The 19551-nt window shown below is 36.0% G+C and overlaps 1 protein-coding gene across 9 annotated transcripts in view; it reads right to left on the bottom strand.

The window, feature by feature from the left end:
- Window positions 1–2545: 2545 nt before the first annotated feature.
- LOC110375698 (potassium voltage-gated channel subfamily H member 8) overlaps window positions 2546–19551 on the bottom strand; it is a 69730-nt gene continuing 52724 nt past the window's right edge. For 2 of the 9 annotated variants that reach the window (XM_021333926.3, XM_064036223.1), the window contains 14 exons: window positions 15253–15483; window positions 14008–14145; window positions 10036–10292; window positions 9594–9828; window positions 9360–9523; window positions 8960–9176; window positions 8503–8682; window positions 7761–7960; window positions 6874–7123; window positions 6638–6759; window positions 6223–6509; window positions 5789–5990; window positions 5324–5473; window positions 2546–5042 (listed from right to left, as the gene is read on the bottom strand). In XM_021333926.3, coding sequence (XP_021189601.2) covers window positions 4554–5042; window positions 5324–5473; window positions 5789–5990; window positions 6223–6509; window positions 6638–6759; window positions 6874–7123; window positions 7761–7960; window positions 8503–8682; window positions 8960–9176; window positions 9360–9523; window positions 9594–9828; window positions 10036–10292; window positions 14008–14145; window positions 15253–15483 — 3122 coding nt within the window. In that variant the 3' untranslated portion in view covers window positions 2546–4553. The remainder of the gene's footprint in view (window positions 5043–5323; window positions 5474–5788; window positions 5991–6222; window positions 6510–6637; window positions 6760–6873; window positions 7124–7760; window positions 7961–8502; window positions 8683–8959; window positions 9177–9359; window positions 9524–9593; window positions 9829–10035; window positions 10293–14007; window positions 14146–15252; window positions 15484–19551) is intronic. The other 7 variants (XM_021333929.3, XM_021333931.3, XM_021333932.3 and 4 more) reach the window with 7 other exon arrangements.

The following is a 19551-nucleotide window of genomic DNA, read 5'->3' as shown; positions in this document are numbered from 1 at the left end:
AGTACGGAAAGCGCCCAGGATACTCGATAGTGGAAAGAAAATCCCTTTATTGTAATAGCATTACCTATTAAATGATCAGATGGATATCGGCGTGAAACATCTGGCGTACGTGCGCGCCTAATGACCACTATTATTGACGGCCATGCCAGATATTGCTGTTACTACATTTTGAGGCTCGGTTGGTTAAACTGTTTGATATTGAGTCGCAACCATGAAATTATCACGTAGTTTCAGTTGTTTAGTTTTCCTGAAAACTGGTTATGTTTATCTATTTTCCATAATTATTTTACTTTACTAGTATTTTTCCTTGGTTTGACCTATATTTAGAGCAAAAGTAAACCTATATATCAAAGATGTTCATAAAAACAACGTAAAACTTTGACTGTTTTAGACGAGTTGTTGTTATTCGTATTCAGTTTTGTTTGAAAAAAAAGTTTTATATTTTATTACCTACCAGCGCAAACAATATAAAAATATCAACAAGTATATAATACTTCGTGCTACTGAATTAATGAATTTTGCGTGAAGTAAAAACGCCTACATATCAAAACGAATAAAGTAAAATACGGATATTACATAGATCAATTTCAGTAAAACGTCAACAAAGCCCGCACGGCCTGCGGCCATTGGCAATTTTCGTAAAAGCATTCAAGTATTTTGCTTTATACAAACCTCATTTTTGGCAAAAATATGAACATGTGTTTACATGAAGCATTTGTTGCTTATTGGTCTCCTTTGCATGCATTAATTGCGACGAAGTCATTAACTTAAAAAAAGGTCAACGAGCTTAACCACAGATGATGTACCTAAACGGGCCCTAATTTAAAAATAAATTAATTCAATCCTTCCCACAAGAACATTATTTATACTAAAGCCTTATGCAAAAGAGATCCACAAAACACGGTAATTTGTTTTCTGCATTAGGGTGAAGCCAGCCATTCAAATCTTTATTCTGTTGAGAGAACAAATTCAGTAATAGTTTGATAGCCGTATAGCGAACTGAGGGAATGCTTCAAGCTAGGCTGGGGCAAATTAAAGCGAGCTTGACTTCGTCACAAGCCACGACCTACATTTACATCATTACTTTATTACGCGAAGGCTACAACTTACAAAGCTTTGCAGTTTATGGACAAGTTATTTTCTATGTTTTAATGGACCATATGAGTTTATGACTACTATTTCTACCCACAACTTGACCTACACTTTTCTACTTCAAATATATTTTACCTAATCTTGTGGGAGTAATCATTTCTTTGAAGTGAGGCCTAGGTTGCTACGTGATGTATCATATGAAAATCTTAATATATGACGACGCACGTAGGGATCGTAGGACGGTGGGGAGATGCGGCTCAAACTTTTGCATTTTGACACGATTAGGTGTTAGTGACGTTGCTACTATGCCTACATTAAGAGCTATTCTGTGTATGTAATATCTAAAGCACGATTAATCATTTAAATTTTTGAAAATGTCGTGGGTCGCTTTAAAATCATCAAATAATAAAACAATATTCTACACCCATTACCTGATTGCATGATTGGATTGCCACATACCCGTGCCGGACAACTTCATCCAGTATGGTCGTGTAGTTTAATCGTGGCATTGTGTACAATTGTAAAAGCACTCATTCATTACGAGTACTATGTCGTACACTCTGATTGAAGGATTATCAACTTTTTCCTTTCTCTCTCTCCGGCCTTTGAAGAGTGATTTCCTGTATGATGTTGATAAACATGCTATTTCATCGACAAGGAACGTTTATACCAGCGCTGCGAAGGAGATCGGCGTAATTTCCATTTTATTAGCCAGACTACGTCTTCGTTTATTTAAATTTAATTCCAGTGTTTAGTTTAATTATCAACTTACCAACAGATTGCTAGCAATAAATTTATACGAGTTCCAGAAAATAATAAGATTTTTAAACATATGCAATTATCTATGAGCTGTTTCTCGGAACCTGAGATTAAGGAATGCTCGAGTGTTTCTAGAACGTCCTGTATTGTTTGGCAGTCCTCTTACTTTGTTTTATAAGACTATGATACCCGGACAAAAGTTCAACGGGTTCCTTTTGTTTCAGAAAATTCGCAGCGGAATAAAAGCAGCTTTAATGGAGTTCAGAAGGATGAAGGGTGTTCGGTGCAGTCATTATGACCGGTCCGTTAATTTAATAGATTCCTTTCAGGATTTTCTGATGCGATGTTTATGGTCTGTGATATTTTATCCTTAATTTCAATTTAGCGATGACAGCATGATTGAACGACCAGGATCTATAGACTTTCCTTTCAGCAGCAGTGCGTCAAAAGATTATAACGAGGTCAGTTTTTCAATGTTTCGTACGTGCCTCAGATCGCAGAGATTATTATGTTATTGACATTTTCCATCTTTCCTGGAATATTCAATGCCAGACCGTTTTATTTATTTATGTTTATTATAGGACCTAACTATATTGATTGTCGAGATCAGACTGGCGTGAAAGTATATAAGTGACACATTTTATTTCTTCCTCTTACATTAATTTAAGTCTAGTCTTACAAATAAAAGTCATCATTCAACATCAAATTGTCTTTATTAAACTTTATGGTAACTAATACTTTGTACTACAAGATTAAGTTTCAATATGTACAAAATATGTTAAAAACGTATGCGTAATCATAACGTTTAGTAAAATAGTTTAGATTTTAATAAAAGATACAGAATTAAATAAATAAATAAATGAGATTTTAGGCACTGCACGTGTTTAACATCATATCACATTCATGGGTTCTATACAACGTACACCACATTTATTATTCTAGTAAGCGTTTCCGTTCTTATAACAATTATTATCAAAGATAATTTCTGAATTCCTTTTCTCTACTAGAATTTACATTTATTTAATAATAAATATATAGTGTTTCGGCCCTACTCTTGTAGGACCATAAATAACTCTGTTACTCTCACTACACCCGAAGTCAAAACAAATGCCTAAAAGTTAAATGTTGCAGAATTCATTAAAGTTTATACCAATAATGAATTATTATGAGGCAAAAACGTTTATCTAACAATCTCTATCTACTTAAATATATAGAAATATGCTTGGAACATAAATTAAGTAAATCTAAAACTACTAGGTATATTGCTTACAAACAGTTTCAGACAATATTTATACAACATTTACCGTTATTGGATTTCAAATTAATTAGCTGTAATCTTTGTAATATCAAATTTCTTTCTTATTTTTATTGTTGTTTGTCTATCATAATGTAAGGTTAATAACTGTGATAAGTTCGTGGAATATCGTTGTAAACAAAAAAATATCGGATGGAAAAGTCTAATAGTCTTGTCACATAATTGTTATTTACAAAGATATTTCAACTTTTGTAGTGATTTAGCAAGGCGGTTATAAAATAACTTCGATTTAAAGCAGGTAAAAAATGTCATCAGTCAACCTTGTTAAAATATGCGTTAAAAGTCAGTGCCTTCGGAAAGTATCTCACAGTTGCGATTCGCCAAAGATTTTGAGTACTACTTAAAAGTACAAAAAAAAAATCTTAACACGCTAATTTGGTCACACTGGAGAGGGTTCAAAATGTCCTATGGACAATATTTTTTACTACTATGTACTTAATAAACTAAATAGCAATAATTAGCTGTACTTGAGAATAGACATTGTTATTCAAACTCTTGACATAGTCGGGAATATTTAAGAATTTTGGCACAAAGTTGAAGTCGAACGGACAGTTTCGACAAGGCCCAGTTATCTAACTCGTGATACACACCAAAGAGTTAGTTTACTGGTTACTAATAACTTCAAAGGAAGACCACGTCGTGTTTCTATAAATAGATATAAAATGTATTTTGAGATCAGAGGGAGATTTGGTACGAAGATGAATTATGTTTAGTATTGTCTTACATAAACATACCGAATTATCGGCATCTTATGAAAATGTTTTATAAATAGAGAAAAGTTTCTTAGAAAATATACATGGATAGGTGTGAGACATACACGTCTTTAAATATTTTACAAAGAACTTGCTCCAAGGATTGCCTGTTTTTGACACTTCATACTTTTGTTATTACAAGTGATGACCCAATCTCTGCAGGAGTGTAATTTTGTAATATTCGTAAATTATGGTATCCATTTATCAAAAGTCTTCAGACTGCCATAATTTTGAACATTAAAGCCTGCTAACATTTTAATGTTACTGTTAAATTAGAAATTCTTCCCAACGTCTCTCTCTTTCATTAAGACTAAATGGTGACTAGAAAAAGGGTTTTTTATAGTCTAAGCTAAAAATAAAACTTCTCATAAACTTGATATGTACAATCGTTAAGTATGTACTTTTCACTTATACATACTAACTAGAAAATATTCGTAATGATATAGATAGATTTCGTTGATTGAGAAGTACTGATAAAAATTGCAATAGTAGGTAAGATTTATCTAAAACAATAAACAAAATACACTTATAAAGTAGAATTTAAGGTAACCAAATTTACAATTAAACTAATGGCATTTATTATTGGAAGTCTAAATACTAATGAGCATATATTAACACGAAATGGAATAATTAACTTAGCTGTTGATGTTGAACTTGAGGCTGCGCGTGCTGGGGTGCGTGGAGCGCGTGGCCAGCAGGCGCTCCGACGCCTCGCATAGGTCGCTCGCCGAGTACCTGCTGCGCCTCAAACTAGCACTCTTCTGTTCTTTCTCAGGAGGTTTCTGCACTTCATTTTCTATTTGAACTTCGAGGTCTCTCACACTCTCTGTAGGACTCCTGATCGGCTCGTATTTCTCGCTAGTTGTGCTTGAGGGGGTCTGGCTCCCGGTTTCAGTTTCAACGATCTGCTCCAGCGTGCTGGGTCTTCGGCCCCGCGTGTCTGCGTAGTAGTCGACGGTGCCAGGCATTACTGGGGCAAGGTTCGCCATCGGGTCTATGCCGAGCAGCAGCATCACGGTGGCTGGGTGCTCCATAATGTACTGTGTTATGAGGTGTAGGAATGGCTCAGTTTGTGTACACTTGTGAGCTTTCGGGCGCTCTGGGGTTAGCGGTCGCTCTTGCTGCTGAAGAAGAATTTTCCACATTAGTTAAAGAAAATTTAATATAATATTTAGTGAAGGTAGGTTAAAACATCGTGTGCATTAGTTTTTAAGAATATTTGTTATACATTTATAGTATGTTTAAGTTGTTTATAGATATAGTATTGTATATATATATATTGATATGGTGATTTTTTATGTATTAGTTTATAAGTATTGTAATGTACGATATATGTGTATTTTTATGGGCCCTAGTTGCCTGAAATAAAGGCATAAAAATAAAAAAATATTGTTATGTTACTAACCTGATCCCAACAGAATACGTCAGGAGGATGGCTACAGCTTCGAGCGAGCTGGTTAGGTGGAGCGTTCCACTGAAGATTAGGATTGGAATGTGCTGCGTGCCACCCGGTCGGGGCCGTCATCTCCTGCAGCGCTTGGATGGCGTGGCGAACCTAATCGGAACAATTTAAGTTTTAAAGTATTAAACTTCAGCTGTGCTAAGAAGTTTGAAGCTTAGTGTAGGAATTTTGCAAGAATGTTTGAGTTCCTCTTTTGAAAATACTTTGATGGATCAGTTTGGGACGGTTTGGAAATTTAATAACGTTTGATCATTACCTCATACAAAATAAGATAATTATTTTGGTGAGATCATAATAAATCCTTATGCGAAGACTGACTCATTGTAGTATCAAGGATTTTTTGGTATGATTATGAAAGAGTGGGTCGACGTGGGATTATTTGGGACGTGATATCATTGTAAGACTTGCCTCCATGCTTAGCGCGGCCACGTCATGATGCAAGCTCGACACCTGTGTGTCAAGTCTGTCGACAGATGACCTTGTGTTATGCACTTCTAAATTAAGTCCCTCCAAAGAATCAGCTCTCGAAATTTTTGGCGTCGCTATAGAACGCTGCCTTTCTATCCTTTCACGTAATTCTCTGTGAGACAACCGTGGCTGCCCATCCGTCCTGGAAATGCAAATGTTGATGTTACCGTTGAAAAAAACGCGATAGTGTTCATGCATAGAACACGTGTTTTATTATACAATGTGGAATCAGGAAAACAATTCCATTTGTATTAACAATAACAGAAAAGCAATTTCAATTGAAAAAACGTTTTCATATTTTAATCCGAACACAGTGTTATATTTGCAGGTAATCCTTATTGAATTAATCGTAAGTGTTTGAAATGGAATGGAACCTGAATTTAGTATGGCGCGGGCTATTCGTGTTAGACCCGGGTAGTTTTTTGGGAGTGAGTGCTGTGTCTTCGGCTGCGTTTTCATCATCCTCTGATATTGAAGGCAGTGTGAGCGACGGATGACCGTTCCCGTCTGACTCTGCTTCAGCCTCGTAGCCTTCTCGTAAGTTGTAAGTCAGATCATGTTGGATATCGTGGATAAACTCTTGCTGGTACTCAGGGTACAGACGCAAAGCTTCTGCCAAGCCACCCATATGGATGCATTTTAGATCACAGTAGGTCAAAGCCTGTAGATAAAAAGCAAAAAGTTATATCATTAATGAGATGACCAAAACAAAAATATTCCGGATTAACTCGCATGGACAAAATGTCAGAAGCTTTTAAAGTAATTTGATAAATTATTAATTCAATTTACCTTAACATCGCTGCTCGATTTCACCACAACATCAGGATTATTCCCCTGCGGGTGGGCTGAGCCAGAACCGTTGTAAGCTTGCAAATGGGTATTCATATCACATCCAACCAAATCTCCTTTGCCTATTAAATAAACGGTTCGTGAATATTTTTACGTTTGCCACAATCTAACAGTAATAGTTAGATGAAAGTGCGGAGGTACGAACAATGGGTTCATTTGTGTTTGAATTGACTCACCCAGAATAGCGACGACCATGTCGTTTTGCATTACTTCCATGGACCCGTTGCATATGTAGTAGATATACGTCAGCGCGTCCCCTTTGTGGACGAGATACTCGCCGGGGGCGCAAAAGTTGTTTCGAATGTGAAGAGACAGCAACTTGAGACAGCCTTGCGACGCTGATTCGAATATCGGAAGGGATAATATCTCACGGTGTAAATGTAGCGACACGTCACCCCTCAGCTCTTCAGGAAATTCTTTGAGAGTCTAAAAATAAATACGCCTTCATAACCAGACCCAGGAAATATTTTCTCATATGACTTCAAAGCGGTTTCTAGATTTGCATACACGTAAAGTCAGTTCTTTACATGTAAATGAGATTTTATATAAAAATAAAAGGGCTTAGTAAAAAATATATATTAAAAAAATGTTACTGAGTTGAGGGGATTAAGTTTATCGCATTATATTTCGTTTCCAACCCATTTAGCCCGGTTGGGGCTCGGAGGAACTTCAAAGCAGTGTTATCTTATCCCCGTATCTCCATTAGATACTTCCAACGCAGTGATGATCTCTTCTTAGTTTGTGATTTTGAAACATTAGTTGTTTGAAAATTGACAAACTTTTAATTTGGCAGCGGTGCCGCTCTTTGGATTGGCAATAATTTTGAGTTGATGAACTGTACCTACCTACCAGCACGGAGACACATTTGAATAATGTTTAGGTTTAAGGGAGCACACCACAACAACATCTGAGTGAGCGCGCTGAGCGGAACGACTTTAAACGAAAGCTTTCTACGTTGTGGCATATGTGTCATAGTAAAATTGCGGTGTCTTGTGGGTGTTTAGCGTTACGTTTGAGGCGTACTTTGAAAGATGAATATTATAAGAAAACCTTCTGTACCTACCTCGTGAATATCGATGCCGTGGTTTAACGACCACATAGTCTGGAAGTAATCTTGCATCCGTTGCTTCAACTCTTTGGGCACTTGGTTTATGCTTAGAAAGTCTTTGAGATCGCGCCACTTGCTTTGATACATGGACCGGCGCGAGTACATTCGCTGTATGATAGCCGTCACGTTTCCGAATACTACGGCGTGCATCAGTGCTAAAATTGTGGAAATGTGCAATTTAATCCTGAACACGTTATCTCTTATGAAGTGGCAATGAGGTTGACGCTGTGGTTTCAAGCTCGTTATTTGCGCACCGCATAAAGTTGCCAGTGTTACTGCGATGTTACATAATTAAAACATTAATTATAATGAGCCATTGTGAACGAATTTTAGTACGCTTGAATAAGTACCTGATACTAATCTACATTAGGTTCCACTTCATTGCATTAAGCCGTTCCGAAATTAGATTTTGTCAGTTTTATGTTAACTTGGATATTATCGATGATCGATCAAAGAAGCAGTGTGTTCTGTGAAGCTGTTTAATTTTAGATCTAGTAAAGCATGATTTGCTAGTGAGCATCTTGAGTTGTATAAACTGATTTCAGTGTTTACATTTGCTTACAAGTCAACATAGGAACGTTGTAAAAACGTAATATTCAAGGAAAACAAGATAGAGTGAAATGCAAATGTGGAGCAAAAAGACTCGCTAAGGCAGTACCGGTGTGAAAATAGATTGTAATGTAGGGAAGCGACGTACCTCCAATCAGCATAGTTATGATGCTGAAGATTTTCTCGGCGAGAGTGTTGGCCGACACGTTGCCGAAGCCCACGCTGGTGAGAGAGGAGCACGTGAAGTACAGCGCCGTCACATAACTCTCACTGTGCGAGATGTTTGGGATCGGCACCTTCAGCCTCTCCGCCAGATTGTTTATCCATCCTAGAATTAAACAAGTCAATTTACCCAAACGAAGCAATAAAGAAGTTTTATCGCGAAGAATCTTATTGATGTATCCCGCAGCTCAAGTTTGCACAAGTTCAAATCGGATTGCTAGATTTTATATCGAGTTCATTTATTTTTGTGTATTTTGCGATGATCGAATTTCATTCGTAACGTTAATATTTTTTCAGAGAATATTAGTTAAATAAATGTAATCTTTTGAGACTTTTTTGAGAAAAGTATTCAAAGCAAAATATTCACTCATGTAAAAAATTACCTAGGTCCCAACTTTCGTTCTTGTGAATTTCAATCTCTTTGTCGGCTATAATGAACCAAATGCAGGCAAGCCAGTGAGCCAGCAAAGTGAAAGAGAGCATTAGTAACGTCAGTATCAAAGCGGAGTACTGCGAGTATCGATCCATCTTCTGTAGCAGCCGGGCGAGGCGCAGCAGTCTTGTTAATTTTACTAAATGCACGTTACCGTGTGTCGACTCCTGTATGAACAAAGTAGCTGTTTAATTACTCACAACCTACTTCAAAGAACTCCACATAGTAGGTACAGTCAAATACGAAACGCTCATATTCCGGAATGTGGTGGCGGGGCTGAGGCCGTTACTAGTTTAACATTAAATGAATAATAACGCTGTTAAATTAATTAGTTGGAAGTGTTAACTCACCGCCCCGCTGTATACGTCGGACGCGTAAAGTAGGTCAAACGGGAGCGCCGCCAGGAGATCCACCACAAACCAGCTCCGGATGTAATTAAGGGCTATCGCCTTAGAATCGGAGACTACTTCTCCTTTCTTACTTACGAATGTCGTCCGGAAATTGAGCACTATATCTGCAAAACGCATACATGGTATGTAAAACTTTCCGTTATGAGATATTAAGTAGTTAATGAAGAGATTTACCGATAATGAAGAGCGCTTCTACCACGACATCACTCGTTACGCTTATCCTGGGGTGTCCTTCATCAACGAAACTGGCATTGTAGGGAACCACTACAGCCACATAGAACGTGGCTATTAGAATGAGCCAATCCCAAAATGTTTTGAACACCCCGTAGTGTGATATTATAAATCTAGACTTTTTTAATGCTGACGTTTTATATTCAGGCAACGGAGGGTCCGATGAGTGTAATAGATTCTGAAATAATTTACATTATTTAATTGCACCTTTTAAAAGTCGTCAGTTTTATTACAATTACCACTTACTACACTACATTTTATGTATGAACAAAGTTTTCACAAGTACTCAGGACCCGTCCTAAGCTGAGGGACTGGGATGCGGGTGCCCGAGTACCTACAACAAATGGACAATTAAAAGAGCCTCTTGGTATAAAACAAAGTTTACCTTACTAACATTGTTGAGTTTTAATTTAGTCTTCATTTTGTCCGGTTTATAATGTCCTGAAAGCTGGTATAGAACTGCCCTAGAGCGTCGCCTGCCCATGTTCGCGGGCGACGGCGCTTCGGGGTCAAGATTGCCATTCGGGTCTGGAAGTAGGCAACTAGATTCAGCGCGGAACCGGGCGCCCAAGAGTGCCGCTGCGGGTACAAATGGGGATAACGCTAGAGTGACCACGCCAGCCGAAGGCCGCACCGCGGCTCCTGCATGCATAAACCACCCTGTTACACACTGGCCCACTGGCTAAGAACCAGCTACGAATAATCTCTACCTATGTAAGAAAATATTGCCCCTTCACAGATTTTCTTATATAGCCGTAATAAAGATATTTCTCGATATTCTCATTATTAAAATGTAGCTTATGTATACTCTCAAAATAATTGAACTGAAATAACTCAGCGAAAGCGAATTTTCAGGAAAATATGTCACCAAAGTAAATAAGTACAAGAAATATCTTTCTTGATATTATATAAGAAAATCGTCAGTGGGCCGTAATGCTGCTTTGATACCACGAAAGTTCAAAATGTCGAAGTATGACATTATCGGCCATTTCATTATGCGAGAACTTTGATTGGAATCTTATTAGGTCAATTCTGTTATTAATTTCCACTGGCAAACGAATGCTAGATAAACTTTATTATTATATAGATAATAGATATTGACTTTGCTGTTAATTAAGAACTTTCGTGTACTTGTATCGAAAACAGAATGTCGCCAGAAACAAAAGTAAGCAAGTACCAAGCAGCCTACAATATGTTGATAATAATCATCAGTAAAATTAAAAATATTGTGATAGAAACAAATTCAAAATGAAGGTAAAATTTCAAAAGCACGAGTAAGCGAGGGTACAGAGCTAATGAATTTTTGATCCAAATCCATTTGGTTTTAAAATTTTAATATTTTAGGAACGGCCTAATGGTTTGTTTATGTGATTATTTAAAGAGTTGTTTTCCTCTAAAATACCTATGACCAGCTTCAACGATGAAGTTTTCTGCTTACCTATATGTTATCGTTTGAACAAATAATAGGCAAGTACATAGAAAATTAAGTACTTATTTCACCTTTTTATAATTAATTACATATTTATTGGAAAATGACAAGAGCAATGATCCTATCTATCTACCTACTTCTATGACTACCAAGTAAAAAGTTTAACGTTAATGTATAATCGATAAAAGGTACAAAGTTTTACCTAAAATATCCTTTAAAACGAAAAGGTATTTAAGCGCACATCCAGCGGGGACGGATCACTTAATCCTCAATTTGTAGACAAGTACTCTTCTGACTTGAAAACATTTCAGTAATTACACGAAACGGTTAGATTCTGTAGTCATTACAAAGCTGTTTAGCTTAGTTTCTAAATTAATTACAAGAAAAGTTATCCGTTTTGGCCAACTATTCCTTTAATGGATTCAAGCGGTGAAATACAAAACTTTTTAGATTATGTCTATGCCTACTTTTTATTTTAATATTATTTGAACTACTATTACTTACCAAATGAGGTTTTATTTTTAATCAATAACATCGCATGTTTTTGCTTTTTGAGTCGAGATTTCTGGGATCAAAAAATATTCGTTGGAATGAAAATTCCCTAGGTGGACGCGGCGTAGACTAACACATTTAGCTGATTGAAACCGGTCTGAGTGCTGCTTGTGCCACAAGATACATTGGAAAACGTTAAACAGAAATGAAACCTTTTTATTTTCGACTTATGGAGAAGCACAAAAAGAGGCTTTCAGTCATCTTTTAGTGCACTTTCGAAACGCTTTGTTATTTTAACGGGACGGGCGATTAACAATATATGTACATGTACGTTTTTTTATTCATACTATATTGCAAACAATTTTTTTTTTACTTTTTCTGATATCGTCTGGATAATAACAAGCAATTCGGTTTTTAAGTGAAAATTCTAATTTTTTCGCGATAAACGTAAAATCGTCGGAAAGATCTTATCTAAATTCAACTTAATTTCTTTTTTGCGTTAGTTATTTTTAAATTAACTAAACTTACGCCTAAAATTCACCAAAAGGATTATCATTACGACCTCTAAAAACGCAAGAGCGTTCAACTTATGTGTTTAAAACATTTATTTTTGTTTTAACCCCTACACTACTCATATTTATTCGAGTTTATTTGTTCTAACGTCTCTACGAAGCAAAAGGATTAGCTTTATTTGTCTAAAGTCTAACTAAAAGAAAAGCTTCATGCCATTTAGAGCTAAAAAAAAGAAAAAGAATATCTTAAATCTCAAATAAAGTAAGCTTTAAAGTACTACAGATGCAATTTATCGTAAAGTGTGATAAGAGAGTATTATGTTAGGTGTTATTCGGTGGTTCATGCAATCTAGGAGTTTTTTAATAAGGTAATAAAAATGTTTGGGTTTCGCTGAAAATACAGGCGGTTTGATGATACTCTCAGCCGTCGATACATTTTTTCACGACACAAGTAGTCGTATAAATAAGTTAAAATTGTCGAGAGTTCCTTTTTCTCATTCCTTGAGAGCGACTCAAGGAATATGATAAGGGCTTGTTACGTTTCGCCTTTGAACTTTATTCTTTGATTAATGTGACAGTTCACAAACGATGGTTATAATCTTCCTATTTATTATTTACATATATACAAGAAATATTTGTGTACCTATGTTCTTTTTTAAAGAAAATAACAGGATTGCAGAATTTCCCATGGCCATCAGAAGTAATTTTTCTAAATACTTCACTTTTTTATTTGTCACAAATAATTATTATTTAAGATAAATGATGTATTCTTCTGTAGGTATTTTATCATTTATCAACCGCCTATATTCACAGTCACTAATATTGTATGTTGTGCATTGAAAAAAAAAAATGCTAAAGTTGAAAGAGAAGAAGTAAAACATGTGGGTTTTGCGCAAAGTATGGACCATAAAACAAAATCATTTAAAAACGCAAACTGGCGACATGTTCAATTTCAATGTATTCAACAAGGGGCATTAATTAATATTTAAGTAATTAATATTGTTACTCAAAAGTTAAATCGAAATACAGGGTGGTTTCAATTAATTTGATATACAATTTGAAGGTATTCAAAGGGTATTTGAATTCTTGAACAAACAGCCTATGCTTCAAGTTTTATTAAACATTGCTACCGCCATAGCTGGAGTAACAAACTAATCTCAAACCTTGCCAGAATTCAAATAATGAACTTCCAAAATGTAAACCCGGTAAAGCTTTTGACAATCGCCTTGTTTAATTTTTAGTTCCGATAATAAGCGATCTATTATTAAGTCTTAAAATTAATCTACTCTTGAAGCATTTGCCGTTATAAAATGACTATGTATTAATTAATTAATTATTATTATTAAAAACAAGCAAAAGTATTAAAATATTAGTAAAAAGAAAAACTAATCAAACTGTTGTTATTAAGCTTACACCTACTAGGTCCTTTGCTAACAGGTCGTCGGTAAGACATCCTCATTAACTCAAAACGTGTTAAGTGATGCATTTGTAGATACAAAGAAAAACAATTGTATTATTGTATTCGCTACGGAGTGTTTACTGACTAAATCTATTTCTATCTACTCAGACTTATTGCCTGTCTAGCTACAGACTAATTGTATAAGTCTACTGTCTACACAGTGGGTACAATACTCGTAGAGGACTTTACCGTGCGGTGATGCTCGCAACTCGCTATGGCAACGGGGAGCTACGGGAGCTCAATCTAATGCTATCAACCTTAAGATGTACCTATAGCACTAGAACAACGTGCTTAGTGATCAATTAATACAAATGCACAACTGTCAGCATCCTAGAAAACATCTCATTAAGTATTTAGAAGGCTTCGGAACAAGGTCAAGGTCACTATTTGGAAAGTACTTGTTATAATTTTGTGGGTTGCACTTTGTTAAGGAGCTTCAAGTATCATCATTGCAAAGGCACTCACCGCTGTCGAAGTTCTCATTGGTGTTCATGGCGGCCATCTTGGTGTTGGTGATATCCTTGAAGGAGGCGAGAAATAAAACCACTTCTCGTTTCTCATTCTTAATTGGTACGATGTCGAGCAGACACCAAAAGGGAGATCCTGTAAGTTAATCAATGTTAATTTTCATTGAAATGCAAACGAACAAACGACTGTCTTAAGAATCATTGATTATGTATGAAGCTTTCAATTGTTGACTGGCATTTGAGACTTAAATGTTCCATAAACGGGCTTCATATTGAAGTGTTCTAGTGTTGTATGTAGTGTCAGCGGAGGATCGTTCAGAAAGCAGTTAAGATGGTGACGAGAAGCAGCTGGGTGCTTGTAAAAGTTTAATTTTGTCGAACGGAATCGTAAACCCCTTATTGGTTTTTGTTTACGATTGTGGCATGGACGACGTTTTGCAAAGCCATTAATGCAAAGGATCGAGGACTGAATTAAAAAGTTTTGCTTTGGATAACTCGCAGTTTAATGACTCTCAGTACTTTTTAAATTATGTCGTAAATGTTTTGAACGTTTTGCTGATGTTTGCTGTTTTCTATTAACACGTTTTCTGTTTAATTCACTTATTTAAAGCAACAAATGTAGAATTTGAAAAGAGTTATTTAGAAACCTACGTTACACATATGAAATTGTAGTTCATATTTAGTAAATAGCACTTATTTCAAATAAAAAAATAAATAAAATAAAGAAACTTCAAAAACATGATCCGTAGAAAGAAAGTATTTTTACAGTTTGTGCTTTTATTTCGTACTCGTAAATTCAAATTTAGAAGCATTTCCTATTTCGAAATGGACATTTCAGAACAAATTCCTAATTTAAAACGAACAATAGTGTGTGTCATTTGCACGAGATAGCCGCCAATCCAAAGTTGGTGTAAATTGAATTTGGAGTTTGGAAATTCCTGTTATTGATGTCGACCATCAGAACTTTGTTCTAGCAACTGACCAAGTGTCAATTCAAGCGAACAGGCGTTCAGTGCAGATGACTTATGGTCTCAGGCCGTGGGGATTAACGTGAATGTCAATAACTTTATGGAAAAAACGCTATTATCTTTGGGGAAGCTTATCTCTTAAGTAAGAAGGAAGGGATGCTGACAAAAAATAGTATAGCAAGGAAAAATTTGGATCAGACGGTTTTTTTTTGCGGGAATTATGCTATAGAATTTGTGATTATGATGAATTATTTTGGGGCTTATTCTAAACTTACCATTTTTCTTATAAAATATAAGTTCTAATTTCAGTTCGTGTTTCGCTTCGAGCGCCGAGTCGATCTCGTGGCGGTGTTCATCTCTGGTATCGGGGCCATGGAGAAACTTGCACGCGCAACCTTTTTGCATGATGTGCGCGCGCGCCCACCCTGTCAGCTCGCAGAACCCGTCCGAACAGTAGACGATCGGGTAGCATGGCACTTGAGCATTGCCCAGCACGAAGTTGCTGTCTGTTGACAAGAGTAAATAAAGGTATGAGGAAAGGTCAAGTTTATACTTTTCTTATTATAAGAAGTTACAGCCTTTTTATCGTCCCATTGCTGGGCACAGGTCTCTTCTCACACGGAGCATGATTGAGCGTTATTCTTATTATAAGATTAAAAGTAATTACATATTTAAAAATTCGTTTTATTGCTTTTGTATAAAATATTAATACGCTTCTCAATATTTAGATCATATAATGGAAACTTAGAATATTCTGTTAATAAGCAGTAAACTAAATCATCGCCTTCAATTGGGAGCGTGCCCGAGAGACTGGCATTATTACCTCGTTGAATGGTTAGCTTTTGCTGAAATTAATAGCCAGATTATAAAGGTTAACTTAAACATGAATGCTAGCTCGTATTTGGAACAATAAATCATTTGAAATGCTCATATTAATGCATAGCAACGTAAAATCATGCGCGTCGTGTGTCGCGGCGGTTTGGCTTTGTTGGTAAGCGTTTACACGTTCCGCTGTTTCGTACTTAAACCCGGATTAACACAATTGGCTTTCTAATATTCGCTCGGAGCGAACACTAAAACAACATGTCTGCTAATGTAATTAAACTTCAAAAAGAGCTTTGTTATCCCAGCTGGTGGTAGCGTTCCATTTGCTCACCTGATTGTAATGGATTTCCGAATGTTCATACATAAATAGTTTTGTCTTTTGATTTGTTCTTAGAATTAACTGTGTATTCTTCTGGTTATGTGTGTTGACAACAGACATTCGTTTGTTAAAGGTAGAACCATTGTCCGATTTCGACCGGAAATATTACTATTTCCGCAATAATAGGACCGGGACCATTAATCAATTATCTCAAACATTGATTTATTATTAACGTTTAATCTTCGACTAACTGCAGCCCACACAGGATATACCTACACGTGGTAACTAATCTCACGTTAGCACCAACCACTACGGCCCACGACCACACTGCAGATTTGTGTGACTTTCTAACACAACCATAACATGCATAGGATTTGCACTAGCGCCCACAGGCACGCGTGTCAGTGACGTCATAAAGCTTTGCAGTCGACTCCTGTATAGCAACGTCACAGGTGTTTGTAAAACAAGTGACAGTTTGAAGGGCCCTTTGACAAGGAGAGGTGTCGGTATGTAAATAGCTGACACCCATCTAGCACTTGACCTCGCGGATCAAACGATCTGCCTCATAGTCAGTTTGTGGTTTGCGTCTCAGTTTATACCTGAAGCTTATATCGATTGAGACAAAGACATAAGCTGCTGAACAGCTAAGTGCATTGAATGTAGAAACTGTGACGTGTTAAAAAAATGACTAGCTACGTAATAAATTAAAATATTTTGACTCGTAAACTGTGAGACATAACGAACATGCGCCCTATATTTCAGTTTTATGTTCAGCTTTTATTTTATGAAAGGAAAAATTCGTTTTCCCGCGCACAGCTATTTCATGCGGATTTTATACGCATAAAGAAAAAAAAATATGCATGTGAAATTGAGGCAGTCCATTGAATATAATAAAAAGTTCTGTAGGTGCAGTTCCTATAGGTTAGGTTGAAGTTTTGATTGCTCTGGGCGCCGGTGAGCGCCCCTCCCCGACATTAAAGCGCGGAGTGGACTATGAGCGTTTAATCCCAGAACTTTGTTCATAGCATTTGACGTAAGTGTTTGCACCCATGAGACGCGTTCATCGTCTCCATTTTTTATACAGACTCAGTGGTCACAAGGGTACGGTGTTTAAGCCGAGAAATTCGCTAAAGGAAAATGGAGCAGTCTCGTATTTAATGGCTTAAAATTTTACGTGCCCTTTGTAATTGACGGCGTAATCACAACCTGCATATATTATTGACATTTATAATAAGTAAATAGGCATAGGATTGCAAAATTATGAATATTACATTTCTATTCAAATGATCCAAAAACATTCACAATGTTTGCGGGCAAACTAATGAAAAACTAGCAAACCCAATCCGACATTACAAAGTTATGGAAAGGGCCCCAAAACTAATCTATGAATAGGGAAAATAGTTGATATACATGGGTTGAATATTTGGGGATCAAATTCCACTTTTCGGGTTTGTCTACATAGACTACGTAGATCGTAGACCGTAGACCTTCGAAACGTATGGATGTGAAGGTATTAGTGTTTAGATGTTCGTTAAGCTGGTGATGTTACGGCATAACCGGATGGGAATAGTATTGGCTTTCCAGTTGCCTTAATATTCAAGCAATTTCACCAACATAGACGCAATTGCATTCCCACAAACTTGTTCTAACATGGTTGGCTAACTACAGCGTCCCGTTTATCCTTCAAAGCAAATTGAGTAATCTAACTAGCACTAATAGTTTGTAATTAATTTTTATTCTTTACTTTTGCTCAAGATTCATTAGTCAAAAGCAGAGATTTTAATAAATTAAATTTCGTAATCCTAATTGGACTAATTGCATCAATCTCAGAAGAAATTAAATATTTTTTAATTTTCGTTAATTAATGAATCATTTCAAAATTCATAGCGTAAGGAAAATTCTAGCGAAGTGTGTCTGGAAAATTAGATATCTATACAAGACGTACACCTTCGTGTACGATTTTCCAAGATAACTCAAATAATATGACACAATTACATTATATTTCCCAAATAATCTACTAAGTAATGAACCCTTAAATTCACTAAAACAATTCAAGTTTCGCAAACTATTCAGAACGATAATTGTAAGGAAATCCTATTGGATTCATTTTGCTTCGTCGGTGACGCAATTCCGAAAATTTTGGAATGCATTCCTTTAAAATTGGTTTTGCGTGACAACCCTGGTAGCGTTTCCTTAACGTTTCTATCAACCTAGAGATACACTGGTATCTGTATGTTCGAAGTCAGAAAGCTCATTCTACCGTGAACGTACGTAAAGTATCATGTTGTATACTTTAATGGAGCTCACATTATGGAATTTGTTTGCCGATTCACGTCAGTTTAACATGACGTATCGTTAAGGATGATTACTCTGATATGCTTTGTTTAGTAGCATTGTGTTTCATCATTTTGAAAATTATTTACATTTGAATTAACGTAACATTGGAAATTATGTTCAAGACAGATGTTATGCCGTATCTGCATATTATTCCTAAAGTTCAATTGGTTTGTTAGAGCAATATTCCTGACTCCAATAGTGAAAATAATACCCCCCAAGTTAACCTCAGCAAAATAAAACATAAATATGGTTATGGCTTCCACACGATGATGAAATAATAGCTCACCTGATCGAAATTTATCTTAACAAATGCGAATTTATTACAATATACTGCTTCATTAAATCTCTAATGAACACTAAATCTCTTTGTACCGTAAAATATCTAAGACAATAATGTTAGCGCTTTCCACGTAAAATTAAAAGTTATAATTTGGCAAGACTTCGTGATTCTATTTATTGTGTAGTATCGAACGTTTTCAATGAAATATTTCGGCGGAGCAGCTTGCAGACGCTGTGGCTACAACGTTCAACTCCTCACAAACAAGTTTTTACCACTGATAAATTGTTTCTACAGTCTAAAAACCCACGTCAAAGTCAAAATTAACTCAGCTTTCAACAGTTCCTTTTAATTAATAACGAAAACATAAATTACTCATATAATTGAGAGAGCTTATGTTTTAAAAATGATAATTGAACCCTTCTGTTACGTAACGCCGAGAAGCCTGCGTAATGGTGGAAAGTTTTTAATGAACAGTCGGAAAATATTAGTGAAAGTTCGACAATATTCTCTCACAGTATCAGCAAATATTGGAGCTCAAGAAGATTTATTGAACTTTTATCTATTAGCTTTTAAAGTAAGTTTGTCTGAATTTAGTTGTTCTTTAATTTATTATGGACTTTTCACCACAATTTTATTTACATTCTGTAAGTTACAAACTTTAAATTCGGTATTAAAAGCGCCCTTTGTCAAGTCATGATGCTCTCAAATAAAACTATTCGAATTAAGCTAATGGTTTATTAATGTGATCTATCGAAAACCAAATACATAATGATAGCATTGGATTTGAAAAGTGGTTTACAATATGTTTAATGT

This window comes from Helicoverpa armigera, chromosome 9 (assembly GCF_030705265.1).
Source record: "Helicoverpa armigera isolate CAAS_96S chromosome 9, ASM3070526v1, whole genome shotgun sequence".
NCBI classification, from domain to species: Eukaryota; Metazoa; Arthropoda; class Insecta; order Lepidoptera; family Noctuidae; genus Helicoverpa; species Helicoverpa armigera.
Note: the sequence above shows the minus strand (reverse complement) of the source record. Positions and strands in the feature narration are given on the sequence as shown.